Here is a 17,579-nt window from a genome sequence, read left to right on the forward strand (position 1 = left end):
AGTCATGAAGCGGACACAACAAGGGCGCTACGGAGGGTAGTCCATTCAGCCCACTACATCACTGGGTCCAAGCTTCCTGCCATCTAGGACCTATATACTAGGCGGTGTCAGAGGAAGGCCCCAAAAGACTCCAGCAAAGACTCCAGTCACCCAAGTCATAGACTGTTCTCTCTGCTACCACATGGCAAGTGGTACCAGAGCACCAAGTCTAGGTCCAAAAGGCTCCTTAACAGCCGTAAGACTGCTGAACAATTAGTCACTATTTGCATTGACACTGCCCCCCTTTTTTTACAGTGATGCTACTCTATGTTTATTATCTATGCATAGACACTTTACCCCTACCAACATGTACAAATGACCTCGACTAACATGTTCCCCCCCACATTGATTCAGTACCAGTACCCCCTGTGTGTAGCCTCGTTATAGTTTATTAAGTAAATATTTACTTAACTCTATTTTCCTAAAACTACATTGTTGGTTAAGGGCTTGTAAGTAAGCATTTCACGGTAAGGTTGTATTCAGAGCATGTGACATAACATTTGATTTGATTTGAGTAACCGGGTGGTAGTCGGCTAGTGACTGTGACTAAATTCAGTCTGATGGCTTTGAGATAGAAGCTGTTTTTCAGTTTCTCGGTCCCAGCTTTAATGCACCTGTAACCTGTACTGATCTCGCCTTCTGGATGATTGCGGGGTGAATAGACCGTGGCTCGGGTGGTTGATGTCCTTGATGATCTTTTTGGCTTTCCTGTAACATCGGGTACTGAAAATGTCTTTGAGTGCAGGCATTGTGCCCCCGGTGATGCATTGGGCAGACCGCACCACCCTGTGGAGAGCCCTGCGGTTGCGATCGGTGCAGTGTCCGACCCAGGTGGTGATACAGCCCGACATGAAGCTCTCAATGGTGCATTTGTCAAAGTGTGATGGTCTTAGGGGCCAAGACAGATTTCTTCAGCCTCCTGAGGTTGAAGATGCAGTTTCACCTTCTTCACCACACTGTCTGTGTGGGTAGACAATTTCACATTGTCAGTGATGTTTACACCAAGGAACTTGAAGTTTTTCACCTTTTCCCCATCCCGTCGATGTGGAGGGCGTTCTCCCTCTGCTGTCTCCTGAAGTCCATGATCAGCTCCTTCATTTTGTTGACGTTGAGGGAGGTTATTTTTCTGGCAGCACTCTGCCAGACCCCTCACCTCTTCCCTCCCTTTTGTCAAGGTGGGTGAGGGCAGTGTGCAGTGCAATGGCGATTGCATCGTCCGTGGATCTGTCAGGGCGGTAGAGGAATTGGAGAGGGTTGAGTCTGTCGGGGAGTAGGTGATGTGGTCTTTGACTAGCCTTCATGATGACGGAAGTGAGTGCAACAGGTCGGTAGTCATTAACTTTCTTGGGCATGGTGGTGATAGTGCACGTCTTGAAGCAGGTGGGGATAACCGCCTGTGGGCACGGTTAGGGATACCGCCTGGGTCGGCAGCCTAGCGAGGGTTAACATCCATGAATGTCTTGCATAGAGGTCCTTAAGCATGTGGCCCCCGTTGTCCTCAGGGGCTCTCCTTGGTAGCTCAGAGTTGTTATTATTGAATAATAATTACTGTATAATTGAACATACACAATGTAATCATGTATGTCCAAGTGTGTCAAATATGTAAGTTGCAAACATTGTATGTCAAAAGCACTGTTTGTGTGTGTGTCTCCCTAACCTTGCTAACAGACAAAGAACTGTGATTGGATCAGTGGTTTACCAATCACAGTGACATGGGATGGTGTGTAAAGAAACACATTTTAGGGAGAAAGTTTCTTTGGGATCATCAGATGGCATCTTGAAAACGTCTTTAGGGAAGTCCCCTGAACAAGCTGGGAACTAGACAACCACCTCAGGGTTGTTAAACGTCATTGGACTCAGGAATGTTCTTGCAATGTTCCCATGAAACGTGTCTAGAACATTAGTATCTTATGTTCTGAGAACATGGTAGCCACGATCTAGGTAAGTTCTGTTTGACGTTAATGGTCTCTTGGAAACAGTCCATGCACATCACTATGAAAACCGTAGGTAATTACCTAAGGTAACGTTCTCTAAAGTTGTGGGAATGTTTGTTGTTAGCTGGGGACAAACAACAGAGAATGAACAATAATCCACTGGAGCTGTCAGCGTATCTAATTATTGCATTGTAGGCATTTAGCAGAACAATTAGGGTTAAGTGCCTTGCTCAAGGGCACATCAATACATTTTTCACATTTCTCACCTTTCGTTTACTGGCCCAACACTCTTAACCGCTAGGCTACCAATCTTCTGATACACAGAGCTGTAGCTAGCCTCTACTACATGCCTCATCGTGAGACCCTTTCTACCGGGAGTCCTCAGATCTGAAGTTCACTCATTTTTGTATCTCAGTTTGAAAAAAACAATTTTTTTACATTCATATTTAAATATCAACAAGCCTTGATTGAGTGTGAGTGTTTTAATTGGCTGATGGAGATTTGCTGATGCTGACCCCACACATGCAGCTCTCAAACACACTCCCACCTTGGAATTATACGGGTTAACTCTGATATTGTATGAGGAAAGTAGATTTACTGTAGATTTAGGCCTACTGTTGGTTACAATCCCACAGAAAAATCTGCCAGTTATTTCACATTGATTTCCTTAAGGTAAGCATTTCGCTGTAAGGTCTACACCTGTTGTATTCTGCACATGTGTCAAATCAAATTTGATTTGATAACGCTTAAATGCTTTAATCCATTAAACATGCAATTTGATTAGGCCTCTTGGTCCAGCCATTGAAAATCTGTATATTTTGTTCAGATGAATCGACAGAGGCAAGCAAACAGTCATTGTGGCTGCATCATAAAGTCTCAGTCCACAGAATAAGGCATCCATTATAGATGGAGTTTTAGACTGGGTTTCTGTATAAGCACTTTGTGATATTTGCTGATGTAAAAAGGGTTTTATAAATACATTGATTTTGATTGATTGATTGATTGATTGATCGATCGCACAGGCGGTCTGTGGCACCTTAATTTTTGGAGGATGGACTTGTGTTAATGGCTGGAGGGAAATAAGTGGAATGGTATCAAATACATCAAACACATGGTTTCCATGTGTTTGATGCCATTCCCTTCACTCTGTTCCAGACATTATTATGATCTGTCCTCCCCTCAGCAGCCTCCACTGATTGATAGAGCCTGTAACCAACAGCTATGCATGCACCTTCTTAAGGTGGCTACACAGTCTTGTCCATGGATATCTTTTTCTACATTTTGCTACATTGCCATGGCAGCCAGCTGTGAGGCAATGTTTCCAGGGCAACAGAGGCCCTCACCCCTCTAACCCCCCACAACCCTGTGTAGACAATCAGGACAGAGATGGAACAAAGTCTTAATGTGTGTGTGGTTGTGTGCATGCTGCACATGTGTTCTTGCATACATGTGTGTTTATAGAAGTGTTGGCTAATGGAAGATACTTGGGTGAGGTCACTCCTGGACTTCTCATATGGCTATGCTTGTTTTTAGAGCGTGTCCATCTCATCCGCCAATGTGTGCTTGTCTGTTGGCTTTTCCAGCTTTGAGATATTTAGATTGACGCCAGTGAATTTGATTAGAAAAGATCATCTCTGTGGTCAAGATGATCCATGCATACACTGCAAGAGTGTAAGCCAGATTGTCACTAGGTAAACTCTCTCCCCAACATGATTATGCTTTTCTTCACATATTCAAATAGGGGATCAGGGCCGCCCTAGCCTTTTTGGAGCCCTAAATTAGATTTGATTGGGGGGCACTTTGCATTCAAAACATTTGAGAATAATTCAAGTTTTAAAGTATATTTCCTGCAATTCTACCCATTTGCCATGGGGTGGAGAGCCATTTTGTTCAGTTTCAAAGCTGTGCCTGCGAGCTGGCCCTGTAGGAGATCAGTGCCTGTGCTTGTTGCTGGTACTCTATGTTCCTGTCACAGTGAAGATAGATAGCGTATCTCTACAGGTAGCAATCTCTCCTGTATCTCCCTCCAACTCCCACACTCCTTCTTTCAATCTCTCGCTCTGACCATCCTTCTTTCTTGTCCGATTCTTGTCCCACTTACGTGGGCTCTGCAGCTTCAAGGAACAAATGCAACGCTTACTGGTGAATATGTAATGTAAAAATGTTCTAATTGGTGAAAAAAATCATTATCGAGGCATTATCGACGCTTTAGCCGTACCCCCACACATATAATCACAGTGCCCATCATTTAATCTGAAGCTGAGGCAGCATCCTTCAGCAGCATCCTGCCATATGACCACATGTTTAGCTATTTTGCTATTGTGTATTTTACTGATCTCTTCTTCCTAAGTATTTGTGTGTGCTGTATGATGTTCTGTCTTTTTATGGATGGTTCCCATGTGTTTTGGAAGCATTTTGGCAAGTCCAGGCTGGCCCATTTTGTAAACATTGAAATGTTTGTGGATCAACAGTCTTTCCTGTATATACGCCTTTCTGTAAATCTGATTCAGTGAGAGTAACACGCATCTCTGCACAATCGCACGGAGTCCAGTATGTAGCCATGGAAACCTGAAGTCTCCTCTTTGGTGAAAGCAAGCACGTTTTTCATTGGGGGGGCATAGTTAAAAGAGTACAAACACGGATCCTACTGAACTAGAATGAGAGATTATATGTATATGACTGATCCATCCATTACCAATGACTCCAACATGTATTTAAAACAGGTGTTCCATCCATCTACGTAGGGCCCTACCTACACTGTGGCCTGAGAGGTGAAGAGCTGCATTCAGATGTGGTTTTCAGTGCCAACATATTATGATCCAGTCATTGTGTAACATTATTTGGTGATTGTCCCTTTCTTTCTACATGTCATGTCTGGTCTTTGTCAACCCAGTGCTTTGGCTCTGCTGCAGATACTCTGTCTCCTTTCATCTGTAAGCTTTGGTCCCCACAGAGGCCCAAAGCTAGAAGCACATCCCCTGTTCTTCCCTCAGAGACTGGCCCGGAGAGAGAGAGCGAGATGAGGTGTTTGGGGGGATAGACGAAGTCACAAAATGCATTTAGCAGTAGAGATGGAAAGTGGTTTTTGGCTGAGGCAGGGGAATAAGGGAGATGAAGAGGCTGCTATACTGAGATATAATCAATTCTAATTGTGTTCAATTAGATATGCTCCTAATGAATGGGGCTTTGTTTTGTTTTGGGTTGTTTGTGTTTGGCTATGTGGTAGCTGAACAGACTTGACAAGCACCAAACCACAAATGTAAAGTCTGATGAGCATCATTATTCTGTGCTATTCTGGTAGGGTAGGCATGATTCATCAAATTTTTCAAGAGGTTTGGGGTTTGTTTTGAATATAAAGACCAAGGAAAGAGTAAAGGCTGAGAGGGGCTCAGACAAGGGGGCTTTCTTTACAGCAGACACAATAACTTTAACGACACAAAAGCTTTCAAATCAAATACTGTCATGAAGTCAAAAACCCAGGTAAATGTCAGTATCTCTATTGCCGGGAATGCCATGATGCCTGTGTGTTATAAATGCACAGTCTGTTTATTCACACCCTCACTTCTATTATCTCCTCTCTCTCCTCCAGCTGTCCACCACTTTCTGAACAGCAGTGTGTTGGTGTCTCAGGAGGACAGGGACCTGGAAACAAGCAGATAGGGAGCAGGAGCTACAGGGGCCACGGTGTCTATCTGCTCCTCAGTTCCCCTGTGAGGCTGTCTTTGTGTCAGGGATCGAGAGGTGGACACACACACAGACAAGGACTGTCTAACAGCAGGACTGCACCACTTTGCAGGGCACTGGAGGGACACTGGGCGGAAGTTTAGCATCTGGCTGGCAGAGAGAGAGGGAAGAGAGTGGATAATGTGGTGGGCAGGCGATTGCATTGCCGAGATTACAGATTAGGGAGAGCAGCAGGTCAGGGCACATCATCCTGACAAAGCCTGCACTTCCACCAACACTACACAGCAGAATTCAATTAAACCCTACAGCTACTGGCAGGCAGTGGCCCAGCCTCACATACACTCACACACTTATATACAAAGAATCTCCACTGCTGGACAGCTGCTGAGCCCCCCTTCCCTCTTGTCCTGTTTGATGTTCAGTGCCAGATGGGATTTTTTCTTCTGATTGATTTGTCTTTTTTCAATCCAGTCACTCATAGCCTCACTTCCTTTCAGGGCATTCATTGGTAAGCCCTTTTAAGGTCCTCGTATCTACTTTTCTTAAGACTCTGTGGCAATCCTCTTTGTCATTACGGCCAGAATGTTTTGATTACTTTAGGAGCTTTTACAGTATTGCTTTTTCTCTGACTGAAGAGCACTGGAATTCTGATGGTCGCGCAGACGTTTTGAGGCCGCACTGCGATGAATATTTGTGCCCATATTCTCCTGTCAATCAGACTTGACATGTCCAGAGAGCTCATCCCCCAGACAGACAGACAGAACGTGGATGCAGAGCATCTGGAGGGCTGGTAGATGCTCAGTCTGCCACACAGAGACACACCACTCACAGCCTCAATGACAACTAGACTACAGGGCACCTGGCCCTACGTTCTAGCGGAGGAGAACACAAAGTCCTGAGTAGCTCTGCTCTTTCTGCAAGTCTCAGAAACTCCAAAGTGGATCTTCTGACAGAAAAAATCAAGCTTGCGCGAGACGGGCAGAGAAGTGAGAAGAGGGAGGGAGAGGGGGAGATGTGTTATTTGTTCAGGTTGACTAGAGACTCGATGGAGCTTCTTTCATGCCAGCCTGCCTGCAGTCGCCGCCGCCTTTTACCCTCCTTCTCCCGTCTAGCCTGCTAGAGAATACTACTCAGAAGACTGCTTCAGCACTTGACAGAGGACCTCCAAACACCAGGGCGGGCTACTCACATGGACGGCTGAGATGACACGAATGACTCGCTACCTGACTTTTACCATGGATATCACTATAGGTGGGACTGCTAACACAGCGTGATAAGCTCTGACAGTTTCTCAGACTCTAGCAGTGTACAATTTGTGCAGAGTTCATCAGAGTTTTGTATGTGCAGACACTGCTGGAGCTCCCATCCAGGACTGGAGCAGTGCAGGGAGTGGAGAGCCGGGCTGGTGGGTGTGAAGAGCGGCAGCTGCGTGCGGAGAGACTGAGAGTGGGGAGAAGCAACAGACACAGACTCTCTGACAAACTGTTTAGTGTGAGACACTGAGAGACTCACTGTTGAGCAGCGGCTCTCCCTCTCTCTGTCTGTGGCGCTGGGAGAGTGTTCTCTCTGAGCCAGCGTGAGCCAGCCAGCACTCAGTGGAGCTGAGGCCAGCAGGGTGGGGACGGTGGCAGGAAACAGCGCATGGAATTGGGGGGGCCGGGTGCCCTCCGTCACCCAGCACCGGGAGGGGCACTGGGGCTGGGTGTGGGGCAGCCCTGGAGGGGTGAGGGTCCAAAGATCAGGGGAGCTGAGGCCCATGTTGACAGGCGGGACCAGCGTGGAGCGGGGTGGTCGGATGGTAGGGGCCAGGGCCGGCGGAGGAGGCATGCGGTGCTCATTGAGGGTGTGGGTTTTGCTGGGCTCCCTGGGCCTAGTCTTAATCACCTCCCTCTTCTTCTCCATCTCTCTGAGGGGGGGCATTGGCCTGCCCTACCTGGAGCCCCCCGGGTGGGAGAAGTCCAGCCGAGTAAAACTAGTGCCCAACTACTCTGGTGTCCACCAGCTGGGCCCACTGGAGAGCACCCAGCAGCAGAAGACATGTGCCTGTCCCCGCTGTGTGGGAGACCCTGGGGTGTCGGACTGGTTTGATGAGAACTACGACCCGGACATCTCCCCCGTGTGGACACGGGACAACATCCAGCTGCCTTCAGACGTCTACTACTGGTGGGTGGTAAGTGATCCAGCTGAACAGCTTCTATGTTTTACTCCATTTTACCATCCTCTATCGTTCTTCTGGTCTCCCTGGAAAGAATGAGAGCAGCTCTGCCAATCACATTAAAGGAAGGCAAGCACATGATGGGTCTGTTAAAGAGGACATTGAGTAATGTCTGAATATTGAAATGAACAAGTCAGACACAGCTGTAGAGGTCCAGTGGAAAAATAGCCCCTGTAAGTCTGTTTGAATTACAGACAGGAAAGCACGCCTAGGTGATTACGTAGCTAAAAGAGGCTGATATTTTTAACAGACATGAACACAGAAGTAGAAGACGTATGAGAGAAAGATGCTGACCTGTGAGAAGTACCATTTAGAAAACTAAATTAGTTTGTGTTTGGTCAGAAGTTTAACTTATTTAGTGTCACATCCTCGAGTTCCTGGCCTTGCTTTATATATTCTGAACAAAAATATATACGCAAAAATGTGTTGGTCCCATTTTCCATGAGCTGAAATGAAAGAGCCCATATGCATTAAAAGCTTATTTCTCTCAAATGTTGTGCGCAAATTTGTTTACATCCCTGTTAGTGAGCATTTCTCCTTTGCCAAGATAATACAGGTGTGGCATACCTGACAGGTGTGGCATATCAAGAAGCTGATTAAACATCATGATCATTACACAGGTACACCTTGTGCTGGGGACAATAAAGGGCCACTCTAAAATGTGCAGTTTTGTCACACAACACAATGCCACAGATGTCTCAAGTTTTGAGGGAGTGTGCAATTGGCATGCTGACTGCAGGAATGTCCACCAGAGCTGTTGCCAGAGAATTTAATGTTAAGTTCTCTACCATAAGTCCCTATGTAGATGGATGGTTGTGATGCAACACAGTTGTTTTAGAGAAATTGGCAGTACATCCAATCGGCCTCACAACCGCAGGCCATGGGGAACTGGCCAGACATGTAAAATCCATAGATGATGGCCTAATTAATTGGTTTAAATTGACTGATTTCCTTAAATGAACTGTAACTCAGTAAAGTCGTTGAAATTGTAGCATGTTACATTCGTGTTTTTGTTCAGTATATATCCTACTCGATAATTAGATGATTACAAACAGAGGCAGACCAGCTAGTGCCAAGCTACTAAGTGGTGTTAAGTAAATGAGCTGGTGAAAGGATGAGATTAGAGAGAGGAGCTAATGGGGTAGGTGCACAGGAAAGGTGAAAGAGGGCATAGATTAGGGTTAATGGATCTCTCGAAGAGTTAAGTCAAGAGTCTGCACTGTTGAGTTGGTTAGTACATATATACCTAGTATATGGTCAAGGTTGTTGAGCAATGAAGAGCATAGTTTCTCTACAATGGAGCAGAGCAGGAGTAGAGTAGAGCAGTAAAGACACTGTTTGGCAGCAGCAGTGCCCACTGAACATCTGCCAATAATTAGTGACCCTGCAGAAAGCCAGTGTGCTGTTCCGTGTGCTGGTATCAAGGAGGGGGAGGGAGCAAGACAGAGTAAAGGAAAGAGAGGGAGCATTGGGGAGAGGTCATGCAGGGGAAACTTAGAGGGAGGTGTGTGTGTGTGTGTGCGAGAGAGAGAGAGAGAGAGAGAGAGAGAGAGAGAGAGAGAGGTGTGAGAGAGAGAGAGGTGTTTGTGTGTGTGAGAGAGAGAGGGAGAGAAAGAGGTGTGTGAGAGAGAGGTGTGAGAGAGAGAGGTGTGTGAGAGAGAGGTGTGAGAGAGAGGTGTGAGAGAGAGAGAGAGGTGTGAGAGAGAGAGAGGTGTGTGAGAGAGTGAGAGAGAGGTGTGAGTGAGAGAGGTGTGAGAGAGAGAGAGAGAGGTGTGTGTGTGAGTGAGAGAGAGTGTGTGTGAGAGAGAGAGAGAGGTGTGTGTGAGTGAGAGAGGTGTGTGCGAGAGAGAGGTGTGTGAGAGAGAGAGAGAGGTGTGTGTGTGAGAGAGAGGTGCGAGAGAGAGAGTGTGTGAGAGAGAGCGCCGTGTGTGTGTGTGAGAGAGAGCGTGTGTGTGAGAGAGAGAGGTGTGTGTGTGTGAGAGAGAGAGAGATAGGTGTGTGTGTGTGAGAGAGAGGTGTGTGTGTGAGAGAGAGGTGTGTGTGAGAGAGAGGTGTGTGTGTGAGAGAGAGGTGTGTGTGAGAGAGAGAGAGAGGTGTGTGTGTGTGTGTGTGTGAGAGAGAGGTGTGTGTGTGTGTGAGAGAGAGAGAGGGGTGTGTGTGTGAGAGCGAGAGAGGTGTGTGTGTGAGAGAGTGTGTGTGTGTGAGAGAGAAGTGTGTGTGTGAGAGAGAGAGGGGTGTGTGTGTGAGAGAGAGTGAGAGTGCTGCCGTGTGTGAGAGAGTGCTGTGTGTGTGAGAGAGAGAGTGCTCCATGTGTGTGAGAGAGAGTGCGCTGTTAGAGCAAGAGGCTGGGCTGAGCTAAAGAGACTGCTGTGTGAGAGAGAGGAGTGCGTGTGTGAGAGAGGAGTGCTGTGTGAGAGAGAGGAGTGCTGTGTGAGAGAGAGAGCGCTGGTGAGAGAGAGAGCGCCGTGTGTGAGAGAGAGAGAGCGCCGTGTGTGAGAGAGAAAGAAAGAGCTGTGTGAGAGAGAGGAGTGCTGTGTGAGAGAGAGAGCTGGGTGAGAGCTGTTTGTGAGAGAGAGCGAGTGCTGTGGGAGAGAGAGCGCCGTGTGCGAGAGAGAGAGCGCCGTGTGCGAGAGAGAGAGCGCCGTGTGTGAGAGAGTGCCGTGTGTGAGAGAGAGAGTGCCGTGTGTGAGAGAGAGCTGTTAGAGCAAGGGCTGGGCTGAGCTAAAGAGACTGCTGTGTGAGAGAGGGAGTGCTGTGTGAGAGAGGGAGTGCTGTGTGAGAGAGAGAGCTGGGAGAGAGAGGGAGAGTGCTGTGTGAGAGAGAGGGAGTGCTGTGTGCTGTGTGAGAGAGAGGGAGTGCTGTGTGAGAGAGAGGGAGTGCTGTGTGAGAGAGAGTGCTGTGTGAGAGAGAGGAAGAGAGCTGCTGTGTGAGAGGAGGGAGTGCTGTGTGAGAGAGAGGGAGTGCTGTGTGAGAGAGAGGGAGTGCTGTGTGAGAGAGGGAGTGCTGTGTGAGAGAGAGGGAGTGCTGTGTGAGAGAGAGAGCTGTGTGAGGAGTGCTGTGTGAGAGAGAGGGAGTGAGAGAGAGGAGTGCTGTGTGAGAGAGAGGGAGTGCTGTGTGAGAGAGAGGGAGTGCTGTGTGAGAGAGAGGGAGTGCTGTGTGAGAGAGAGGGAGTGCTGTGTGAGAGGAGGGAGTGCTGTGTGAGAGGGAGGGAGTGCTGTGTGAGAGGGAGGGAGTGCTGTGGGAGGGAGGGAGTGCTGTGTGAGAGGGAGGGAGTGCTGTGTGAGAGGGAGGGAGTGCTGTGTGAGAGGGAGGGAGTGCTGTGTGAGAGGGAGGGAGTGCTGTGTGAGAGGGAGGGAGTGCTGTGTGAGAGGGAGGGAGTGCTGTGTGAGAGAGAGGGAGTGCTGTGTGAGAGAGAGGGAGTGCTGTGTGTGAGAGAGAGAGAGCTGTGTGAGAGAGAGTTATTTAAAGGTTGGTGCCAATAGCCTGATGGAACTGTTTTGTTTGGGGGTTGGGAGGTTTGAATGTGCTCCTATAGCAAAGAATTGAAAAACAGTCTCTGTTTCACCTTCAATGTAAATGTTTTGGTCATCTCTCCCTCCATTTCCCCCTAAAACATCTGACCTCTTTTCACCTCCATTTTAATATGTTGTAACCTCTTCTCTTTTCCATGAGTCACTAGGATACTAAAACCTACCACTCTGCCCTCTTTTGACATCCTGTCGGAGGAATGAGAGAAAGTCTATGGTACTCTCCCAGTCCCCCTGTACTGCTCTCCTGACTGTGTGGCCTCTCTGTCGCCCCCTGCCTGTAGATGCTGCAACCTCAGTTCAAGCCCCACACTATCCAGCAGGTACTGCTGCGGCTGTTCCAGGTGATCCCTGGCCGCTCCCCCTATGGCTCCTGGGACCCCGCCCGCTGCCTGCGCTGTGCCGTGGTGGGGAACTCTGGCAACATGCGTGGGGCCGGTTACGGACCCACCATAGACAGCCACAACTACATCATGAGGTGAGGGAGGGAGAGACAGGGGGTTTAGAACAGGTTATGTTCATCTGTTTAGTAGTTGAGGGGGTTTAGAACATAGGTTATGTTCATCTGTTTAGTAGTTGAGGGGGTTTAGAACAGGTTATGTTCATCTGTTTCGTAGTTGAGGGGGTTTAGAACAGGTTAGGTTCATCTGTTTAGTAGTTGAGGGGGTTTAGAACAGGTTATGTTCATCTGTTTAGTAGTTGAGGGGGTTTAGAACAGGTTAGGTTCATCTGTTTAGTAGTTGAGGGGGTTTAGAACAGGTTATGTTCATCTGTTTAGTAGTTGAGGGGGTTTAGAACAGGTTATGTTCATCTGTTTAGTAGTTGAGGGGGTTTAGAACATAGGTTATGTTCATCTGTTTAGTAGTTGAGGGGGTTTAGAACAGGTTAGGTTAATCTGTTTAGTAGTTGAGGGGGTTTAAAACAGGTTATGTTCATCTGTTTAGTAGTTGAGGAGGTTTAGAACAGGTTATGTTCATCTGTTTAGTAGTTGAGGGGGTTTAGAACAGGTTATGTTCATCTGTTTAGTAGTTGAGGGGGTTTAGAACAGGTTATGTTCATCTGTTTAGTAGTTGAGGGGGTTTAGAACAGGTTATGTTCATCTGTTTAGTAGTTGAGGGGGTTTAGAACAGGTTATGTTCATCTGTTTAGTAGTTGAGGGGTTTAGAACAGGTTAGGTTCATCTGTTTTAGTTAGTTTGATGTTCATCTGTTTAGTAGTTGAGGGGGTTTAGAACAGGTTAGGTTCATCTGTTTAGTAGTTGAGGGGGTTTAGAACAGGTTATGTTCATCTGTTTAGTAGCTGGTAAGTTATATTATGTGTTGTGCTATAATGCTACTGTAGGCTCTTTACAGTTATTGTAGAGAGAGAGAGATATTTTTATTTAACTAGGCAAGTCTTGTTGAGATGTCTTGATATCCCTCTGTTTGTGTGTTTGTCTATCATTGGAGCTTCTCCCAGCATGGTCTGATTACCTGTGTCTGTCAGGATCAATCTGGCGCCCACGCTGGGCTATGAGGAGGATGCAGGCAGCCACACCACTCACCACTTCATGTACCCAGAGAGTGCCAAGAACCTGGCAGCCAACGTCAGCTTCGTCCTGGTGCCCTTCAAGACCCTGGACCTGCTGTGGATCACCAGCGCACTCTCCACTGGACAGATTCGCTTGTGAGAGCAAAACTGCCAGCACATACACACAGTCCATTCAGTTCCGGTCCTTGCTGTTCTGCAGCCCTAAGCTAGACCAAAAAATGCTGCTATACTTTAAAAAGTCCCAGTAAGCAAAATGACGTTGAAAAGACAACTACAAGATTCAATTTAGGTTCTGAATGAATGTTGAAAGTATATTTTTTACGTATGTTTAGAATACTTGTTTTAACTTTTCAGATGTTGAAGTCAGGCTCATTTTTAGTTCTGAATGAAGGTTGAAAATACGTCATTTATAGACGTCTATGATTGGTTCAGATTTGGCCCGTACCGGATGTGGAAATCAGGGCCGGTCCGGACTGCACCAAAAAAAGATTGTCCAAAAGGCGTCGGCATCAGTCCGTGTTTACTGAGGTGTTGCCTGAAAGTACATTTTATGAATGCCCATCTATGTGGTAAGCCCACCGTTTGTAAAATACCCCCAAAACAATGTCCAAAAGACGTTGGCTTGTGCTTCATGGGATGTAGCCTAATGTGTTGCCCCAAAATGGAATTGTATGAATGCCCGTCCATGTGGTAGTCCCACCATTTGTAAAACAAGCTGTTGCATTGGCTTTATTAGTCCTGATTCCTGTGACTAATCAATTTGTCTATTTAGGCTCTGAATATCAGCTACCCAACTTTATCAGAACTTATCGTGAGCCTATTTGCAATGTGTTTATACAGCAGGAAATGCAGAGGTATTCTCTTTTTCGCTATGATCAGCTTGTCAAAAATGTACCGATACAAACTTGAAACCAATGATCATGACGATGGTTGTGATTGTCCATCCATGTTGTTCATTGTACTTTGACCTGTTCTGTTTTTTTAGGATATGTTGTTTGTTAACATGACAGCACATTTTTTAATTTTGATTGAGCACCATTTAGGTTTGGCTCTATGATTTGAGAAACCTGCATGATGTAAATAAGTCTCCATCTCTTTGTCATTTTATCTCCAGCCAGTAGCCTACAGAGAAGTCCACACACTCTTTCTACCATATCCTATATCTGCTACATGATTTATGTTCCATTCTTTTCTTGACAGAACGTTGGTGGGGCTCCGAAGCGTTGCGTATCTCCAACAGCACCTTGGAGAGGCGCGCTGGGATTGGACAAGCAAAATATTTTGCGCCCCTGCCTTTGACAAAGTGGGCACTGCTTATCACAGGGCGAAATCGCTCGCCTAAAAAGACCTTATGCCCCTGGTTGAGAGAAATTGTCATTTTTGGGGGAGGGCAGAATTGTGTGAGGTTTTATGTTGTTGTTGTTGGAGTTGTCTTGGTCAGTTTAGCTCAGAAAATGCTGCCTTCGTCAACCTGCCACTTTAGGCGGACACCTAATCCTCCCTAGAGAGCAGGCCGGCCCCGAGTCCATTTATATTGTTTTACATAAACACACCTTTTCACACGAGCACATTTTGTTCACGTTCAAAGTGAACTGCTGCCTTCACAATCACACCTTCACAAACTCATTCTCACGCTGCGCTCTCAGTCTCTCTCTCATCCCATTCCAGGTCAGAGCACATCATCAACAGAGCACTCTCTCTGTGGAAAAAAGAACGGCGTGCCATCTGTGAATCAGTCAATCATTTCACAGCAATTTAGAAATGAAAGGATAAAAGTGTGCTAAGACTCTATCGCTCTCCCTTTATCTCTCTCTCCTTCAGTACCTACGCCCCTGTGAAGCAGTTTCTACGGGTGGACAAGGACAAGGTGCTAATCTATATTTATAATCTCTCCATCCAACCTTTGTCATGTATTTGTTCAATAGTGCAGAATTGTAAATAAATATGTCTGTCTCCAATATCATTGGTAAACCCAGCATGGTACACTGTGCTGCTATCTAATCTCCCCAGGCTCAGATCTTCAACCCAGCCTTCTTCAAGTACATCCATGACCGCTGGACCAGGCACCATGGACGCTACCCTTCCACAGGCATGCTGGTCCTGTTCTTCGCTCTGCACGTGTGTGACGAGGTGAGGACCTCGCTAACATACTTTCACACAAACACCCAATACAGACATGTCTCTCGGCCAGTCTCTCTGCCTGTTCTAAAACGTTATCTTGTATTCCAGGTGAATGTGTTTGGCTTTGGCGCTGACAGTCGAGGCAACTGGCACCACTATTGGGAGCAGAACCGCTACTCTGGAGAGTTCCGGAAAACAGGGGTGCATGATGCAGATTATGAGGCCCTGATCATTGACTCGCTGGTTAAGGCTGGCAAGATCACCATCTTCCCAGGAAAGTGACGAGGGCTGAAGGTGTGGTGGGCTGGACAGGTTTACAGGAACACTAGAACACCCATCACCACAAGGCTTTTTGATGTTGTCACCTGCTTCTTTGTGCTTTGCATAGAGAGGGATCCAAAACAGTACATTATACAATGCCTGCTAATCATGTTCCCATTGTGGTAAGATGATGGTGGTTTTGGGTCGAACTACATGTGATTACACTCTGCCCCCAACAGGCCTACTACCTCCATAGAAACGACAGAACTATAGAGGGGGCAGATAAGTCTGTCCTAGCCACTGTATGGACCTGTGAACCAGTCCCATCCACAATCCCCCCCCTCTTGCTCAGCCATTGGGGGTTGAGTCATCACATGCCTTGGGGGTCTCACGCCCAGAGACTCTGTCCCCTCCCACTCTGTCGCCCCCACCGTAAATACCATGACAACCAGTGACGGTCACTGAGCTATCCCTGCCATGTCCACACCCACCGGCAGAGCTGCTGCTAAAGCCCTCTCGCTAGCCACACCTGCATGGTGTTAGGAGCAATAGGTAGTTGAGGTTTACATGCTTTCAAGCCCAGAGGCTACTTCAAAATAAGAGTTCCTGTTGTAATTACATGACTATCATCTTGAAGGTATGTACAGCCCACAGGGATTTGACCATATATACGGTATTAACCGTTTTATTTGTGTTAACCATTTTAAGTGACTAATCATACTGCTGATTAAGTTAATTGGGGAGAGGCTTACGCACAGTCAACAACACAAGCTGACATACAGATAAGACTAAAACCACTCACTCATTCACACATACAGTGAGGCAAAAAAGTATTTAGTCAGCCACCAATTGTGCAAGTTCTCCCACTTAAAAAGATGAGAGGCCTGTAATGTTCATCATAGGTACACTTCAACTATGACAGACAAAATGAGAAGAATAAAATCCAGAAAATCACATTGTAGGATTTTTAATGAATTTATTTGAAAATTATGGTGGAAAATAAGTATTTGGTCAATAACAAAAGTTTATCTCAATACTTTGTTATATACCCTTTGTTGGCAATGACAGAGGTCAAACGTTTTCTGTAAGTCTTCACAAGGTTTTCACACACTTGCTGGTATTTTGGGCCCATTCCTCCATGCAGATCTCCTCTAGAGCAGTGATGTTTTGGGGCTGTTGCTGGGCAACACGGACTTTCAACTCCCTCCAAAGATGTTCTATGGGGTTGAGATCTGGAGACTGGCTAGGCCACTCCAGGACCTTGAAATGCTTCTTACAAAGCCACTCCTTCATTGCCCTGGCGGTGTGTTTGGGATCATTGTCATGCTGAAAGACCCAGCCACGTTTCATCTTCAATGCCCTTGCTGATGGAAGGAGGTTTTCACTCAAAATCTCACGATACATGGCCCCATTCATTCTGTCCTTTACACGGATCAGTCGTCCTGGTCCCTTTACAGAAAAACAGCTCCAAAGCATGATGTTTCCACCCCCATGCTTCACAGTAGGTATGGTGTTCTTTGGATGCAACTCAGCATTCGTTGTCCTCCAAACACGACTAGTTGAGTTTTTACCAAAAAGGTCTATTTTGGTTTCATCTGACCATATGACATTCTCCCAATCTTCTTCTGGATCATCCAAATGCTCTCTAGCAAATTTCAGACGGGCCTGGACATGTACTGGGGAAACGTCTGGCACTGCAGGATTTGAGTCCCTGGCGGCGTAGTGTGTTACTGATGGTAGGCTTTGTTACTTTGGTCCCAGCTCTCTGCAGGTCATTCACTAGGTCCCCCCGTGTGGTTCTGGGATTTTTGCTCACCGTTCTTGTGATCATTTTGACCCCACAGGGTGAGATCTTGCGTGGAGCCCCAGATCGACGGAGATTATCAGTGGTCTTGTATGTCTTCCATTTCCTAATGAGGTAACGAGTGGAGGACAGAGGAGCCTCTTAAAGAAGAGAGACAGAAATCTTGCTTGTTTGTAGGTGACCAAATACTTATTTTCCTCCATAATTTGCAAATAAATTCAATAAAAATCCTACAATGTGATTTTCTGGATTTTTTTCTCATTTTGTCTGACATAGTTGAAGTGTACCTATGATGAAAATTACAGGCCTCTCTCATCTTTTTAAGTGGGAGAACTTGCACAATTGGTGGCTGACTAAATACTTTTTAGCCCCACTGTATATACTGTACAGTGCCTTCAGAAAGTATTGCAGCCTGAATTCAAAATGGATGTTTTTTTAATTTCACCAATCTACACACAATAGCC

General features: G+C 46.5%; 1 protein-coding gene and 1 pseudogene across 1 annotated transcript in view; one reads left to right on the forward strand and one right to left on the reverse strand.

The window, feature by feature from the left end:
• The window catches only part of LOC115109786 (splicing factor 3B subunit 3-like), an 82,216-nt pseudogene extending 81,079 nt beyond the window's left edge, over positions 1-1,137 (reverse strand).
• The window catches only part of LOC115109357 (CMP-N-acetylneuraminate-beta-galactosamide-alpha-2,3-sialyltransferase 2-like), a 42,907-nt gene extending 25,570 nt beyond the window's left edge, over positions 1-17,337 (forward strand). Inside the window, exons 2-7 of the mRNA XM_029634166.2 lie at positions 5,563-7,827; positions 11,684-11,877; positions 12,885-13,064; positions 14,751-14,796; positions 14,940-15,059; positions 15,159-17,337. Of these exons, the coding sequence (XP_029490026.1) occupies positions 7,414-7,827; positions 11,684-11,877; positions 12,885-13,064; positions 14,751-14,796; positions 14,940-15,059; positions 15,159-15,332 (1,128 nt within the window). The 5' untranslated portion in view covers positions 5,563-7,413 and the 3' untranslated portion in view covers positions 15,333-17,337. The remainder of the gene's footprint in view (positions 1-5,562; positions 7,828-11,683; positions 11,878-12,884; positions 13,065-14,750; positions 14,797-14,939; positions 15,060-15,158) is intronic.
• Positions 17,338-17,579: the final 242 nt, after the last annotated feature.

This window comes from Oncorhynchus nerka, linkage group LG25 (assembly GCF_034236695.1).
Source record: "Oncorhynchus nerka isolate Pitt River linkage group LG25, Oner_Uvic_2.0, whole genome shotgun sequence".
Classification (NCBI taxonomy): Eukaryota; Metazoa; Chordata; class Actinopteri; order Salmoniformes; family Salmonidae; genus Oncorhynchus; species Oncorhynchus nerka.